The sequence below is a fragment of the Schistocerca cancellata genome, chromosome 6 (assembly GCF_023864275.1).
Source record: "Schistocerca cancellata isolate TAMUIC-IGC-003103 chromosome 6, iqSchCanc2.1, whole genome shotgun sequence".
Lineage (NCBI taxonomy): Eukaryota > Metazoa > Arthropoda > Insecta > Orthoptera > Acrididae > Schistocerca > Schistocerca cancellata.
In genome coordinates, this window is record NC_064631.1 from 402,102,936 (window position 1) to 402,117,057 (window position 14,122).

Below are 14,122 nucleotides of genomic sequence, written 5' to 3' on the forward strand. Positions count from 1 at the left end.
GATGACTCATAACCACAGCATAACCAGAGCATCTACTATCCGCTAGGTTGCGTATCCCGTCATCGGATCGAAATCGACGTCGTGTTTCCAGGCGTACTAATGTTTTCCGGCAGAATATAATCTGTTTATGGCACGTTTTAGTAGATTTTTACCTAACATCTGTCTTATTGAATTGCAGGGCACCTGATGATGTTCGTATACAATGAAACTTTCTATGGGTAATTAAATCCACAAAAGTTAACAGTTATAGTGGTTTTCTAAACTTTCATATCAATAATCTGTGGAGACATAAACATATATGGATGTTAACGTGATCACTATTGATGTTCAGAACGGTACACAAACAAGAAACATTCCGACTGTGTTTTTGATTGAAACAATTGATTGTAGAAATAGCAGGTAGCTAAGTAGACTAGGTTTCAAGTGAGGAGAAGACACCAACACTTCTTCGTGACATGCAGAAGCAACAAGGTAACTAAGAAGCACGCATTACCAGTAAAATCTTTAATGAGAAATAAATAATAACTCTACTTTACAGTGATAACAGTCTTAATGAACACTCCATACGATGTAGGAAAAAATGAATGACACCTGTTGTTACAATAGCAGTATCAATAGGAAAATGGTCACTAGCCAAAATCTTCAATATCACAGTCTTATTAACAAGATGGCGCTGATGTTCCACCTCGGAAAAGTGCTAATGTTGGATCCGCTTGTCAGCGGATGTGAACAGACATTTCTGCAGAGCAGAGCGTAGTGGGTGCAGGTCTTCAGCACACAGGCTTTTGTCGCCGCTCCAACCTCAGGTTGATTCCGCCAATTGGTGTCGGCACTGGGCTGTTCGGAGCCAACCGTAGCTTCATGTCTCCAACAGGCAGTAAGTCAAAGTTTGACAGCAGATGTACTATCGCCGTCTTCACCTGCATTAACGCGAAACGCATACCTGCAACAAAATAAGCGACACATCACTCCGTTAAATGTACGAAAATAATGTTACATATTATCACTCTTGAAATATGGTAGCGAATCAAAAAAAAATATTTTATTCAACATCTCACATAAGATTTTTTTATAAGTTTCGAAATTATTCTGTCAACTGAACCTGTATTGATTCTTTATAGCCACAGAGAGGTATCAGGAGTTTATAACGTTGAAATCCTGTATTACAAGTGTTTTAATCAACATAAGGTGTTCGGCAATGAATTCCTTATAAACCATAATGTGCAGCGTGCTAGCTTGCGAGAGAGGATGGACTTACGACCATCCATCTCATACACAGGCCACTCTGAGTGTGGTTACACGGTTTTCCACGAGGTTTAAGGGAATTATGGAATGGTCCCTAGTCTTCATGTCTTAAAATACGAGGCACAAGCAGACTTGTAAAACTATTGTAGGCTTCCTAGACTACCGTACGTAAACGTACACTAAGATAGTTTTCGTAGTATCTTTGGTCAGATACATTAGTACCTGCATTAGCTGTTGCATACCTACTCGGCGTTACCTCATAATGATCGTTCCCTTTCCGTAAGCAATCAGTGTCTTACTAGATTCCCCTAAACGCCAGAAGTGGTGAACCTTGTAGAAACTGAGTGAAGATATATAAAGGGCCGGGTAACCTACGGAACACGTTTTTTTCTGCAAAGTAATCCTCCTGTCCCTTAGTCAATATTATAGAGTGTTTATAGTAAAACTCAAATTGGCAACGTTTAATTCAGGTTTTATTGTTTATTTGTAACGTAAAACCGAGGGATGTTGTAGTAAAAATAAGGAAAACAAGCTAGATTTATCATATAGCGCTATAAAACGCAATTTTCTCAACAGAAAGCTAAAAAATGCAAAACAAAAATATATCAAACATCGCATACATACTTCGTCGAACTTTCCCAATAAACAATTTTCGCATTTATCAATAATAACAGGAATCTCTTGCATTTCATCAAGATGAAGAACGTTCTATTGAGAACAAAATAACAATAATAATAATTATACATTTTCTTATGCTTGCGCATGTAAAATGTACTTGCATCAAAAATAACGACATTGGTTACGTAAAAGTGCAAAAGTCACACTATCAATTAACGTCTATTAATTACAAAATCCAATTTATACTCTGTATAGATATAATATAAAGGATGGACTAACACTGAATGATGTGCAATTCTAATTACGTGAAAAAACTAAACAAACAAACAAAAAACAAAGACTAAGCGTCGGCTCCCATTTTCTTTCTCACATATTCCTTTGTGTGTGTGTGTGTGTGTGTGTGTGTCCAACTACCGGCAATCATGCCATTTACTACGTCATTTATGTAGTGTATCAAAACTGCCGAACCGTAGTTTTCACAAAGCACAATTCTACAAATATTTAATATATCATAATTGACAGAATTAAGTGTACATAATTCAGAGACAGGTGGAGCCCACCAATTCCTTCCCAGTTTTAACTGACGTCTCAGGCTACAGCAAGCGCCACCGGCCACGAACTTACATAAAATAAACTGTGCCAAATCTTGAGGGAATGGAAACCACATGACGGGATAATCCCTCAGAAACAGAGAGAAGATGTGCGGCGAACTTCGCTCTTGACGTTTATCAAAAAAATGTATTTTTGACTTTTGATACAAAAGAAAGTTTTGTATCTACTTTTTGCAAGAAGACAGACAATAAAGAACTCGATTTGGTAACATAGTAGCATTGGGAAGGTGTTTCAAGTTTTTTATAGAACTCGAAACCGCCTCCGACATCTTGTAGGCGTACATGAATGATAACGATGTGGACTATACTATGAAATGTTTAGCGTTTTAGCACCCACCCCACCTAAATCTTTGTTTAATGTTCTTCTTTGCCAGATATCTTAGTCCTGTCAGCAAAGAGAGCTTCACTGCAAGTTTAAACGCAGCCAAAACCTCTCAGACAAACAGAAGCTAAACGATGTCAAAGTTAGCGTAAGGAGGACTATGCGTGAAGCGTTCAGTGAATTCGAAAGTAAAATTCTATGTACCGACTTGACAGAAAATCCTAGGAAGTTCTGGTCTTACCTTAAATCAGTAAGTGGATCGAAACAGCATATCCAGACACTCTGGGATGATGATGGTATTGAAACAGAAGATGACACGCGTAAAGCTGAAATACTAAACACCTTTTTCCAAAGCTGTTTAACAGAGGAAGACCGCACTGCAGTTCCTTCTCTAAATACGAAAAAATGGCTGACATCGAAATAAGTGTCGCAGGAATAGAAAAGCAACTGAAATCACTCAACAGAGGAAAGTCCGCTGGACCTGACGAGATACCAATTCGATTCTACACAGAGTACGCGAAAGAACTTGCCCCCCCCCCCCCCCCTTCTAACAGCCGTGTACCGCAAGTCTGTAGAGGAACGGAAGGTTCCAAATGATTTTACAAATCTTTAACATATTGCAGCGTGTCAGCAACTGTGAAATGTACAGCAAATAAACAATTTTTTCAGCCTTCAGTTGCAAGGTAATTTTACTCGTTTACCTAGGTTTCGATTCCAGTAATGGAATCTTCTTCAGAACAAAAAATGAAATTATTTTGTGAGCCAAACACTGGCCATGTCACATCTTCAATGTTTTAATTTTTAATCTGTGACATGGCCAGTGTTTGGCTCACAAAATAATTTCATTTTTTGTTCTGAAGAAGATTCCATTACTGGAATCGAAACCTAGGTAAACGAGTAAAATTACCTTGCAACTGAAGGCTGAAAAAATTGTTTATTTGCTGTTCCAAATGATTGGAAAAGAGCACAGCTAGTCCCAGTTTTCAAGAAGGGTCGTCGAGCAGAAGCACAAAACTATAGGCCTATATCTCTGACATCGATCTGTTGTAGAATTTTAGAACATGTTTTTTGCTCGCGTATCATGTAATTTCTGGAAACCCAGAATCTACTCTGTAGGAATCAACATGGATTCCGGAAACAACGATCGTGTGAGACCCAACTCGCTTTATTTGTTCATGAGACCCAGAAAATATTAAATACAGGCTCCCAGTAGATGCCATTTTCCTTCACTTCCGGAAGGCGTTCGATACAGTTCCGCACTGTCGCCTGATAAACAAAGTAAGAGCCTACGGAATATCAGACCAGCTGTGTGGCTGGATTGAAGACTTTTTAGCAAACAGAACACAGCATGTTTTTATCAACGGAGAGACGTCTACAGACGTTAAAGTAACCTCTGGCGTGCCACAGGGGAGTGTTATGGGACCATTGCTTTTCACAATATATATAAATGACCTAGTAGATAGTGTCGGAAGTTCCATGCGGCTTTTCGCGGATGATGCTGTAGTAAACAGAGAAGTTGCAGCATTAGAAAATTGCAGCGAAATGCAGGAAGATCTGCAGCGGATAGGCACTTGGTGCAGGGAGTGGCAACTGACCCTTAACATACATAAATGTAATGTCTTGCGAATACATAGAAAGAAGGATCCTTTATTGTATGACTATATGATATCAGAACAAACACTGGTAGCAGTTACTTCTGTAAAATATCTGGGAGTATGCGTGCGGAACGATTTGAATTGGAATGATCATATAAAATTAATTGTTGGTAAGGCGGGTACCAGGTTGAGATTCATTGGGAGAGTCCTTAGAAAATGTAGTCCATCAACAAAGGAGGTGGCTTACAAAATACTCATTCGACCTATACTTGAGTATTGCTCATCAGTGTGGGATCCGTATCAAGTCGGGTTGACAGAGGAGATAGAGAAGAAACAAAGAAGAGCGGCGCGTTTCGTCACAGGGTTATTAAGTAAGCGTGATAGCGTTACGGAGATGTTTAGCAAACTCAAGTGTCAGGCTCCGCAAGAGAGGCGCTCTGCATCGCGGTGTAGTTTGCTGTCCAGGTTTCGAGAGGGTGCGTTTCTGGATGAGGTATCGAATATATTGCTTCCCCCTCCCGAGGAGATTACGAATGTAAAATTAAAGAGATTCGATTGCGCTCGGATGCTTTCCGGCAGTCGTTTGTAAGGAATCAGTCATCCCACGAACATAGATGCTAGTATCCGACGCCCAGGTCGATAGTAGGCAGGAGTCGATTGTCAAGCGCTGCAGGAGACTGTGAGACTAGTGTCGAGTGCGGAGTAGTACTGGGAATGTCGAGCAAGCGGTAGTACTGGACAGACGGGCAAGAATGGTGGTCGAGTAAATTCACCGGAGTGTGACGAATGAGCGCGTCCCCATAATCGGCGTGGGGTGGACCCTCATCGATACCAATTCACGAGTGATATGACACCAAAAGTGACAAGTGCAGAATTTCGTGTTTCGCGTCAACCGCGTCGGCCAGCAACAACCATGGATTGCAGTGAGGATTGTTGTGGATGTTCACCATCATCATTGCGTGTGACGAAATACCTAAAATCAGTGACCAATAAGAGATATAACCGTAATTAGATGTGTAAGGCGAAGGTAGCAACTGCCTCAGAATTTGTGTGTTCGTAGAAAATACAATACAGTTTGTACATCGCAACCTTTGTGGTCCTTAATAATAGACAAACTTTCAATCATTCCACTATTCCGTTGCAAAACAGCTGCACTCGGTTGAAATACCCCCGAATCCACAGCAGAAAAACCGATAGCCTTTCATCCATTAAGCACACGGTCATATAATCATTATAATTAACTGCTTGGCGGCCTCGATAAATCACACAAAATCCAGTAAAGGAATTAAACGGGGGTGTTTCACGTTCTTCCCGCGAACCATACGCGACTGGAACAGGAAAGGGAGGTAATGACAGTGGCACGTAAACTGCCCTTCGCCACACACCGTTGGGTGGCTTGCGGAGTATAAATGTAGATGTAGATGTAGATTAGGAATGCGCTTTCCGTAATAAAATGTGGTTTAGACGTCATTACTATCCATTTTTGATGTTTAAAGATTGCATACACATGATTCAGATACAGTCGCAGCTGGAACAAGAAGCATAGCTCATTGTATGAAAGCCAGTTACATTATTTCCATTGCTGTAGAAATGGTGTAAATGTAGTTTCAGATGGCGGTAATATTAGCTGTTTAATCAACGAAAATTTAGTATAATATCACATGGCGATTGGACGCAAATTTCTAGTTATACCGAATAATATACTCGTATGTCACTGAAAAGGTATCATTTAATATAAAGGGGCCAAGTTTAGTATGAATCCGAAAATACTTAGTTACGATTTAATTATGGCAGAAAACTGAAGGATTTCTTACAGTTGCATATATGGCAGACCTTAGAATTACATTTTTACCACATAGCGCGTAGGCTGCGGAACGATACTACGTCCTTATCAAGCTTTCCTAAACAGTGTACAAAATAAAATGAATCTGATGATCCATTGTCATCTTCACAAATCAGTAGTTCTCACGGAGCTTCATACGGAGAAAACTCTTCAACACACAGCAAAAAAGCTAAACGTAGCGCACTAACGCATGTCAGTAAAATAATCTGTTAAAGTAAAGGAAACTTACAAGGACTAATTGTAACCGCGATCTTTAATGGCAAGTACAGGTTATCCAGTTCATACTACTGCATTCTGCCCCAGCAGCGCCGAAAAAACCACAAAGTAATGGAAGCACTTGGAAAACTTTTATCTCGTTTGCTATGTCTGTCAGTATTCCCGGCGTCTTTATTGCTAGAAGAAGGGATCGATTGGTTGGACATGTTCTGAGGCATCAAGGGATCACCAATTTAGCATTGGAGGGCAGCGTGGAGGGTAAAAATCGTAGAGGGAGACCAAGAGATGAATACACCAAGCAGATTCAGAAGGATGTAGGTTGCAGTAGGTACTGGGAGATGAAGCAGCTTGCACAGGATAGAGTAGTATGGAGAGCTGCATCAAACCAGTCTCAGGACTGAAGACCACAACAACAACAATATTGCTGTGTATTTCATTATTATTAGGATGGTTTTATGTATGTGCAATAGAAAGTTGAAAATTTTTTGGTCTGTTTCAAAGATGATACTGTTGTCAGAGAAACGTTTGTTGCCGAGCAGTTCTAGGCATTTCAGTCTGCAACCGCGCGACTGCTACGGTCGCAGGTTCGAATCCTGCCTCGAGCATGAATGTGTGTGATGTCCTTAGGTTAGTTAGGTTTAAGTTGTTCTAAGTTCTAGGGGACTGATGACCTCAGATGTTAAGTCTCATAGTGCTCAGAGCCATTTGAACCATTTTTTGGTGGCACACGTACTACGTTAACGTAAGTCAAGGGCCAACATGACTATCGTTTCATTCAAATAATCTAGATGGCCTACTGCTCCCTCTGTATCCTGTTTGTTTCGGACGATTTAGCACCAACGGTGATATGTCCCAAATTACTCAAGATGTATAAGGAGTCTGCTCCATCAGTTTGAAAAGACGAGCTGAAACTGAAGGTACTTCACTTGATGATGATCCACAACCACGAAACGTCTCTGGCGATAGGATTTTGATGTTCTGTGACCAATCTAACGCCATAGGATTATGTAACATGTTTTGTGCTCACGTATTATGACGTTTTCTTAGAACGAAAATCTCCTCTATAAAAATCAACATGGATTTTGCAAACAGAGATCATGCGAAACTGAGCTTGCTCTTTTCCTCCATGAGATTTATAGCGCTGCAGACAGCGGCACTCAGGTTGATGCGGTGGTCCTTGACTTCAGTAAGGCATTTGTCACAGACCTGCGCACGGCTGGTTTTGGCGGAGGTTCGAGCCTGCCTCGGGCATGGGTGTGTGTGTTTGTACTTAGGATAGTTCAGGTTAAGTAGTGTGTAAGCTTAGGGACTGATGACCTTAGCAGTTAAGTCCCATTAGATTTCACACACATTTTTGAGCAGACCTGCGCAAGACTTACTTAGGGACAGAACTCAACTCCTTGCTCTTGACGGAACACAGTCGAAGGATGTAAACGTAATTTCTGGAGTACCGCAGGAAAGTGTGATAGAACCGTTATTGATTACAGTGTATGTAAGTAATCTAGTAGAAAATATTTGACGCTCTTCTAGAATGTTGGCAGCAACGCCAGAATACAGTACCGATTTGCAGAATGACAAATGGACGATTGATGAATGGTGCAGTCTCTGGCAGCTGAGCCTGAACGTAAACAAATGTTACATACTGTGCATACATAGGAAAAGAAATCCACTTCTGTACAGCTACACTACTGATGAACAACCGCTGGAGACAGTATCTGCCGTAAAATATCTAAAATTAAATATCCAGAACGACCTTAAGTGGTACGACCGTATAAACCAAATGCTAGATGCCAGACAGATTCACAGAAATATGTTTAAGGGAACTTAACTCATCCGAGACGGAAGTGACTTACACGTCGCTTGTTCGACAGACTCTTGAGCACTGTTCATCAGAGCTAATACAGAGGCTTACCATGCACCATTCGCGAGTTGAACAGGGAAGAGGGGATAAGTTACTGATTCCAAAAGTACATTCCGCCACTCAGCGTTAGGTGGATTGCGGACTATGCTGTAGATGTGGGTGAGGTCTATTTTACGTGAACATTTTACTATGAAACAGTTTTGCTCAAGATGTTCTCCTCCGTATCTCAGTGTTCTGCGGGGATGACTGCAATGCAGAGGACCTGGACTCGATTCCTGGTACTGTCAAAGATTTCTCGTGGTGAGGGGGACTGGTACGTGGTGCACTCAACCTCGTGATGCCAACTGAGGGGCAAACTGAATGAGAAGCAACGTCTCCAAGCTCTGAAAAGTCAACTAAACGGCCTGGAGAATGATGGGTTGACCAGATGCCCCTACATACCACAACTGCATGACGCGGCAAGGCAGAGGACGACACTGCGGTCGGCCCTTCAGGACCAGGGCGAGAGGCACGTTTGTATTTTACTTGCTCCAGATGAGTGTCACATTTCTGGCATATTTAGCCCGGAAAAACGCGAATACGAAATCGTCAGTAGTTCTTGGAACTTTTCCAGCAGTGTCTGAGTGGACTGATTTGTTACGGTGGACAAAATGATCTACACCATCAAAGCAGACACGGAACAACAGCCTAGTCACAAGGAAAACTCTCCAATGTGCGCCCCACAGATTCAGTGGTAAGCAGATCCAGTGGGCAGTCTGACAAAAAACGAACACGGACCAAGCATAACAACAACAAGAAGATTTACTGAACTACAAAAGAAGAAGAAAAATAGGAACAATGAACGGGCCACGTTGAAGATGTGTAACATCGAGCGAATCTCTGTAGCCATGGCGCCGTGGTTCTTTGGGCACTGTATTAGACTGCGAATTTGTAGATCCGTGTTCAGAGCACCCTAACGTCCTTTTTTTCACGAAATTGTGAACTGTCTGTTCATAATATTCAGATTTGTGTCTGTGTCTTGATGTAACGTCAGTTTGCAACAGCGAATGGTAAGGAGGAGACATCCAAACGTACCTACCCAACTCCTCGCTCTACGCAAGTACCAAATGATGTGACTCTTGCGTTCCGTTTTGAAAATTTTGACTTTTGAATTCCTTTGTTGTAACGTACTTCACACCCGTTTATTTGCTATTTTCATTTTTGTGAGAGGTCTACTGTGCATCTCGCCTGCTCCCACTATTCATCACATTTATTTGCGACGGTAATATATCCTTACCACATGACTCGTATTCTACTCGTACAACCGATGTATAGCACGACAATTGCCCAGACTACAGAAGGAAAAGAGACACGTCAATGACCGGACGAAAACTTCACAAAGAAAAAAAGGTGCACGAGAGAAATCTGAACACGGATCTTCGGTTTGCAGTCCAACACCGTGAGCAGACAACCACGACACTAAGGCTCTTGTAATTCGTTCGATGTTGCACAGCACAGCTTGGCCCGTTCACTGTTTCTATTTTGCTTCTTTTTTCACAGTTCAGTACACCTTCTTCCTGTTTTCATGTTTGACCTATGTTTGATGGGCTATCCACCGGGCCATATTACCATTAAAACTGAGGGAGAACTGTGGGGAGTTCACCTTGTCAGTAAGTATAAGGCAGCATCTGAAATAGCTGAATCGATTTTCAACGTAGGAAATGACTTGTTCCTGTTTATTACAAAGGCTGAGAAAAATAACTTACGAATGCAATGAGGTGACAAAAGTCACGAATATCAACATCCACATATACAGCTGGCGGTAGTGTCGCATACAGAAGGTTCAAAGGGCAGTGCATTAGCGGAGCTCTCATTTTCACTCAGATGATTGGTGTGAAAAGGTTTGTAAAATGATTACGGCAGCACAGTACGAATTAATAGGCTGTGAACACGGAAGGGTAGTTGGAGCAATGGGACATTGCATTTCGGAAATAGGTAGGGAATTAAATGTTCCGAGATCCACAGTGTCAAGAGTGTGCCAACAGTACCATATTTCAAGCATCACCTCTCACCACGGACAACACACACTTAACTACCGACAAGAGCAGTTGGGGTGTATCTGTCAGTGCTAACAGACAAGTAACACTGCGCGAAACAACCTTAGAAATCAATGTGGGACGAACAATGAAGTCTCCGTTAGAACAGTGCTGCGAAATTTGACATTAATGTGCTATGGCAGCAAACGACTGATCGGAGTGCCTTTGCTAGCAACACATCGGCTGCAGCACCACTCCCGGGCTCGTGACTGCTTCGTCTGGACCCTAGACGACTGGAAAGCCTTATCCTATTCAGATGAGTTCTGATTTCAGTTGGTAAGAGCAGATGGTAGGCTTTGAGTGGGTGCAGACCCCACGAAACTATGGACCCCAGTTGTCAACAAGGCACTGGGTCGTCTTGACCAACTGAATCGATCATTGAATCGAAAATAATTATGTTGGGCTATGGAGATCATCTGCAGCTACTCACTGACGTCATGTTCCCAAACAACGACGCAGTTTTTATGGATGACAATGCGCCATGTGACAGGACCACAATCATTCGCCATTGGTTTGCAGAACGTTCTGGAGAGTTTGAACGAATAGTTCGGCCGCTTAAATCGCCTGACGTGAATCCCATCGAATATTTGTGGGAAATAATCAAGAGCCCATTCCGTGCACAAAGTCCCGCTCTGGCGACACTTTCGCAATTACGGACGGCTATGGAGGCAGGTGGCTCATATTTCTGCAGGGCACTTCCAATAATTGATTGAGTCCATGGCACTTCAAGCTGGTCCACTAGCCGGGCAAAAGGAGGTCTGACACGATGTTAGGAGTATCTCATGACTTCTGTCACTTCATTTTATCTCACAGCCTCTGAAACAAATATTTGATGAAATATGTGATTAGGAAGGCAGGATCGCTAAGGAAGAAAATCGTTTTTCACCGGTGCACCCCTTTACAGAGCGCACATATCTACATCTACATCTATATCTAAATATGCAATTGCATCTATACACCGCCAGCTTCCTAATGGTGTGTTGCGGTGAATAACTCTATTGATCCCTTTCCCATTCGCGCAAGGCACATGGAAAGAACGACTGTCAACAAAATTCGCTATTAGCTGTAATTTGTCGAATTTACTCGTTGCATTCAATTCGCGAGACGTATGTAGGAGGAAGCAATGCTTTGCTCAACTCTATTACTTCAACTTGGTAAGGATCCCAGACTGATGTGCAATACTCAAGAATCGGTCGAAAAAGTCTTTTTTATGGCAGTTCATTCACGAATTAATTTCTTTTCGTTAAGATTTTCGCTAAAAATCTCACTCTAACATATGTTTTTCGAACTGTTAGCTCCATGGGGTCATTTCAATTAATGTCGCTCCGTATGGTTACTAAGGGGGGTGAGTGACCGCTTTGGTCTGAAGCCAATCGAGGAGAAACTTGGCCGGTCTCTGTGGCCGAGCGATTCTAGGCGCTTCATTCCGGAACAGCGCCGCTGCTACGGTCGCAGGTTCGAATCCTGCCTCGGGCATGAATGTGTGTGATATCCTTAGGTTAGTTAGGTTTAAGTAGTTCTAAGTCTAGGGCACTGATGACCTCAAATGTTAATTCCCTTAGAGCTTAGAGCCATTTGAAGCATTTGAAGGAGAAACTTTGGTGAAACATAACAATGGCCGGGAGGGCGGTGTGCTAACCATATTCTCCCCCTCGTATCAGCATCTAGTCACACCTAAGCGATGTGGCTAACACGGTGGTCGGTCGGTACCGTTGGATCTTCCGAGGCATGCTCGGACGGAGAGAGCATGGATACTCCTATATACTTTACGGAAGTTAATGTTTTCATCAATATGTCACCAATAGTGTAATTGTCAAGTCGTGGATTAGTTCTTAAACGTATGCGCAGCAAGTTGCATTTATCTACGTTCACGTTCACTTGCCAATCCCTGCACCATTCGTCAATCTCTGCAGATCTTCCTGCAGTTCACTACAGTTCCCTGACGTCGCGACATCCGAACAGACAACCCAATCGTCTGCAAACAGCCTCAAGGAGCCTGTGACGTTATCCACTAGATCAATTCTGTATATATTGTAAACGATAACGCCGCGCGGAGTGGCCGCGCGGTTTGAGGCACCATGTCGCTGATTGCGCGACTCCTCCCACTGGAGGTTCGAGTCCTCCCTAGGACATGAGTGTGTGTGTTGTTCTTAGCATAAGTTAGTTTAATGGCAGTTGGAATACCTATACCGACAATGTTAAATTTAGTGACTTGGCTTCCCTGTATTTCAGGGCATTAAACTGTATGCTCTGCGTCTTCTGAACTACAATGTAACTGCATTTCAGCCACTGCTTTTGGAAATACAATTTTTTAATGACACGATTAAAATTTTGTGTACATTTTTGTACGTTATCCCAAATAATTTTAATTATACATAACATTACGTTGTTCTTTTAGTTCAGTAGACTCAGGATATGTGTGTTATTACTCCCTGAAAATCTAAATACTATATTCGATGCTATATCTGAGATTTAGGGGAAAATGCAACAGAAAATGTAAATTTTCAGGAACGGCTTCTAAAGTTTCTAAAGACTGTAACTCATTTAATATATGCTTATTTTTTTTATTTTTAGTCACTCAGAAGCACCCTGCACCATACTGTATATCATCCTCTTGATCTTTTTCCAAGTTTTTCTTCTTTTATTCTTTCCGGACTCCTTAGTGTCCAACTGTGCTGCATACTCTGCTTTATCATTGCGAACCTTGTCCATCCGTTCAAGTTCTCTGATTCAGATTCCAGAATTAATTCCCATAAGCTGTAACACTTTCACCCTATCGATGTTGCCATCATTACAAGCAATAACAGCATCACCGACCCCCCACTTCAGTGTCTTCATTCCAAGAAAAACATTTTTTGGTAAGCGAGTCCATATAAGATTATTGAACGACTAATTGGGATTTTGAGTCTGACCATGCAGACTCTTCTCCAGTAATTCCAGTAATTTTCCAGATCTCTGTAAATAGGTTTTATGATATCCATGACTGCTGCTGGGATAGAATGTTTGTGGCTGTATGAACTGTTTGAGTACTGGGCATTGCGGTAATTGCACCATGAATCAGGTCCAGGACGGCAAAGGTGGTGTACTGGTTTTTCATCAGTTGACAGTCTGTGGAAGAAGGTAACCCATACTGCCTGTTTCATTTCCAACAAATCCTCAGTATTATTTCTAATGGCCATCCCATAATACTGCTGTAGTTCATCAATCATTCTGTCTGTCACTCTGCCTCTTATGGGTATACCATCAGAAAGTTTCTTGTCTCTCAAACTTTGTTTCAACTTAACTGTTTTTGACAGTGCTACCAATGCAAACACATAATTTAACCTTTATAACACAGCAATCCACAGTCACCTATATAAAAAATTACCGATTTTATTAGATCTTGAAGCAATGCACGTAAAAATTTTAACATTTTCAACCGGTGTAAACTATATTTTAAAAAATAAAATAAAATACTTCTCATGTGAGTTTACAAGTGATATATATATATATATATATATATATATATATATATATATATATATATATATATATATAATTTTATTCGGAACATTGCAAATTTTATAATGAAATAAAAATCCGAAAATGTTAAAAAAACATTTTCCGTTCTGACTCCCCTTAAGTAGTGTGTAAGTCTAGGGACCGATGGCCTCTGCACTTTTGTCCCTTAGGAATTCGCAAGCATTTGAACATTTGTAAACGATAACGTTCGTAACAAAATTTCTTCGGGTATTCC

At 41.4% G+C, this 14,122-nt stretch overlaps 1 protein-coding gene across 1 annotated transcript in view; it reads right to left on the reverse strand.

Annotated features, from left to right (window-relative positions):
• Positions 1 to 531: 531 nt before the first annotated feature.
• The window catches only part of LOC126191339 (cytochrome P450 6k1-like), a 60,831-nt gene continuing 47,240 nt past the window's right edge, over positions 532 to 14,122 (reverse strand). Inside the window, exon 5 of the mRNA XM_049932173.1 lies at positions 532 to 943. Within this exon, the coding sequence (XP_049788130.1) occupies positions 771 to 943 (173 nt within the window). The 3' untranslated portion in view covers positions 532 to 770. The remainder of the gene's footprint in view (positions 944 to 14,122) is intronic.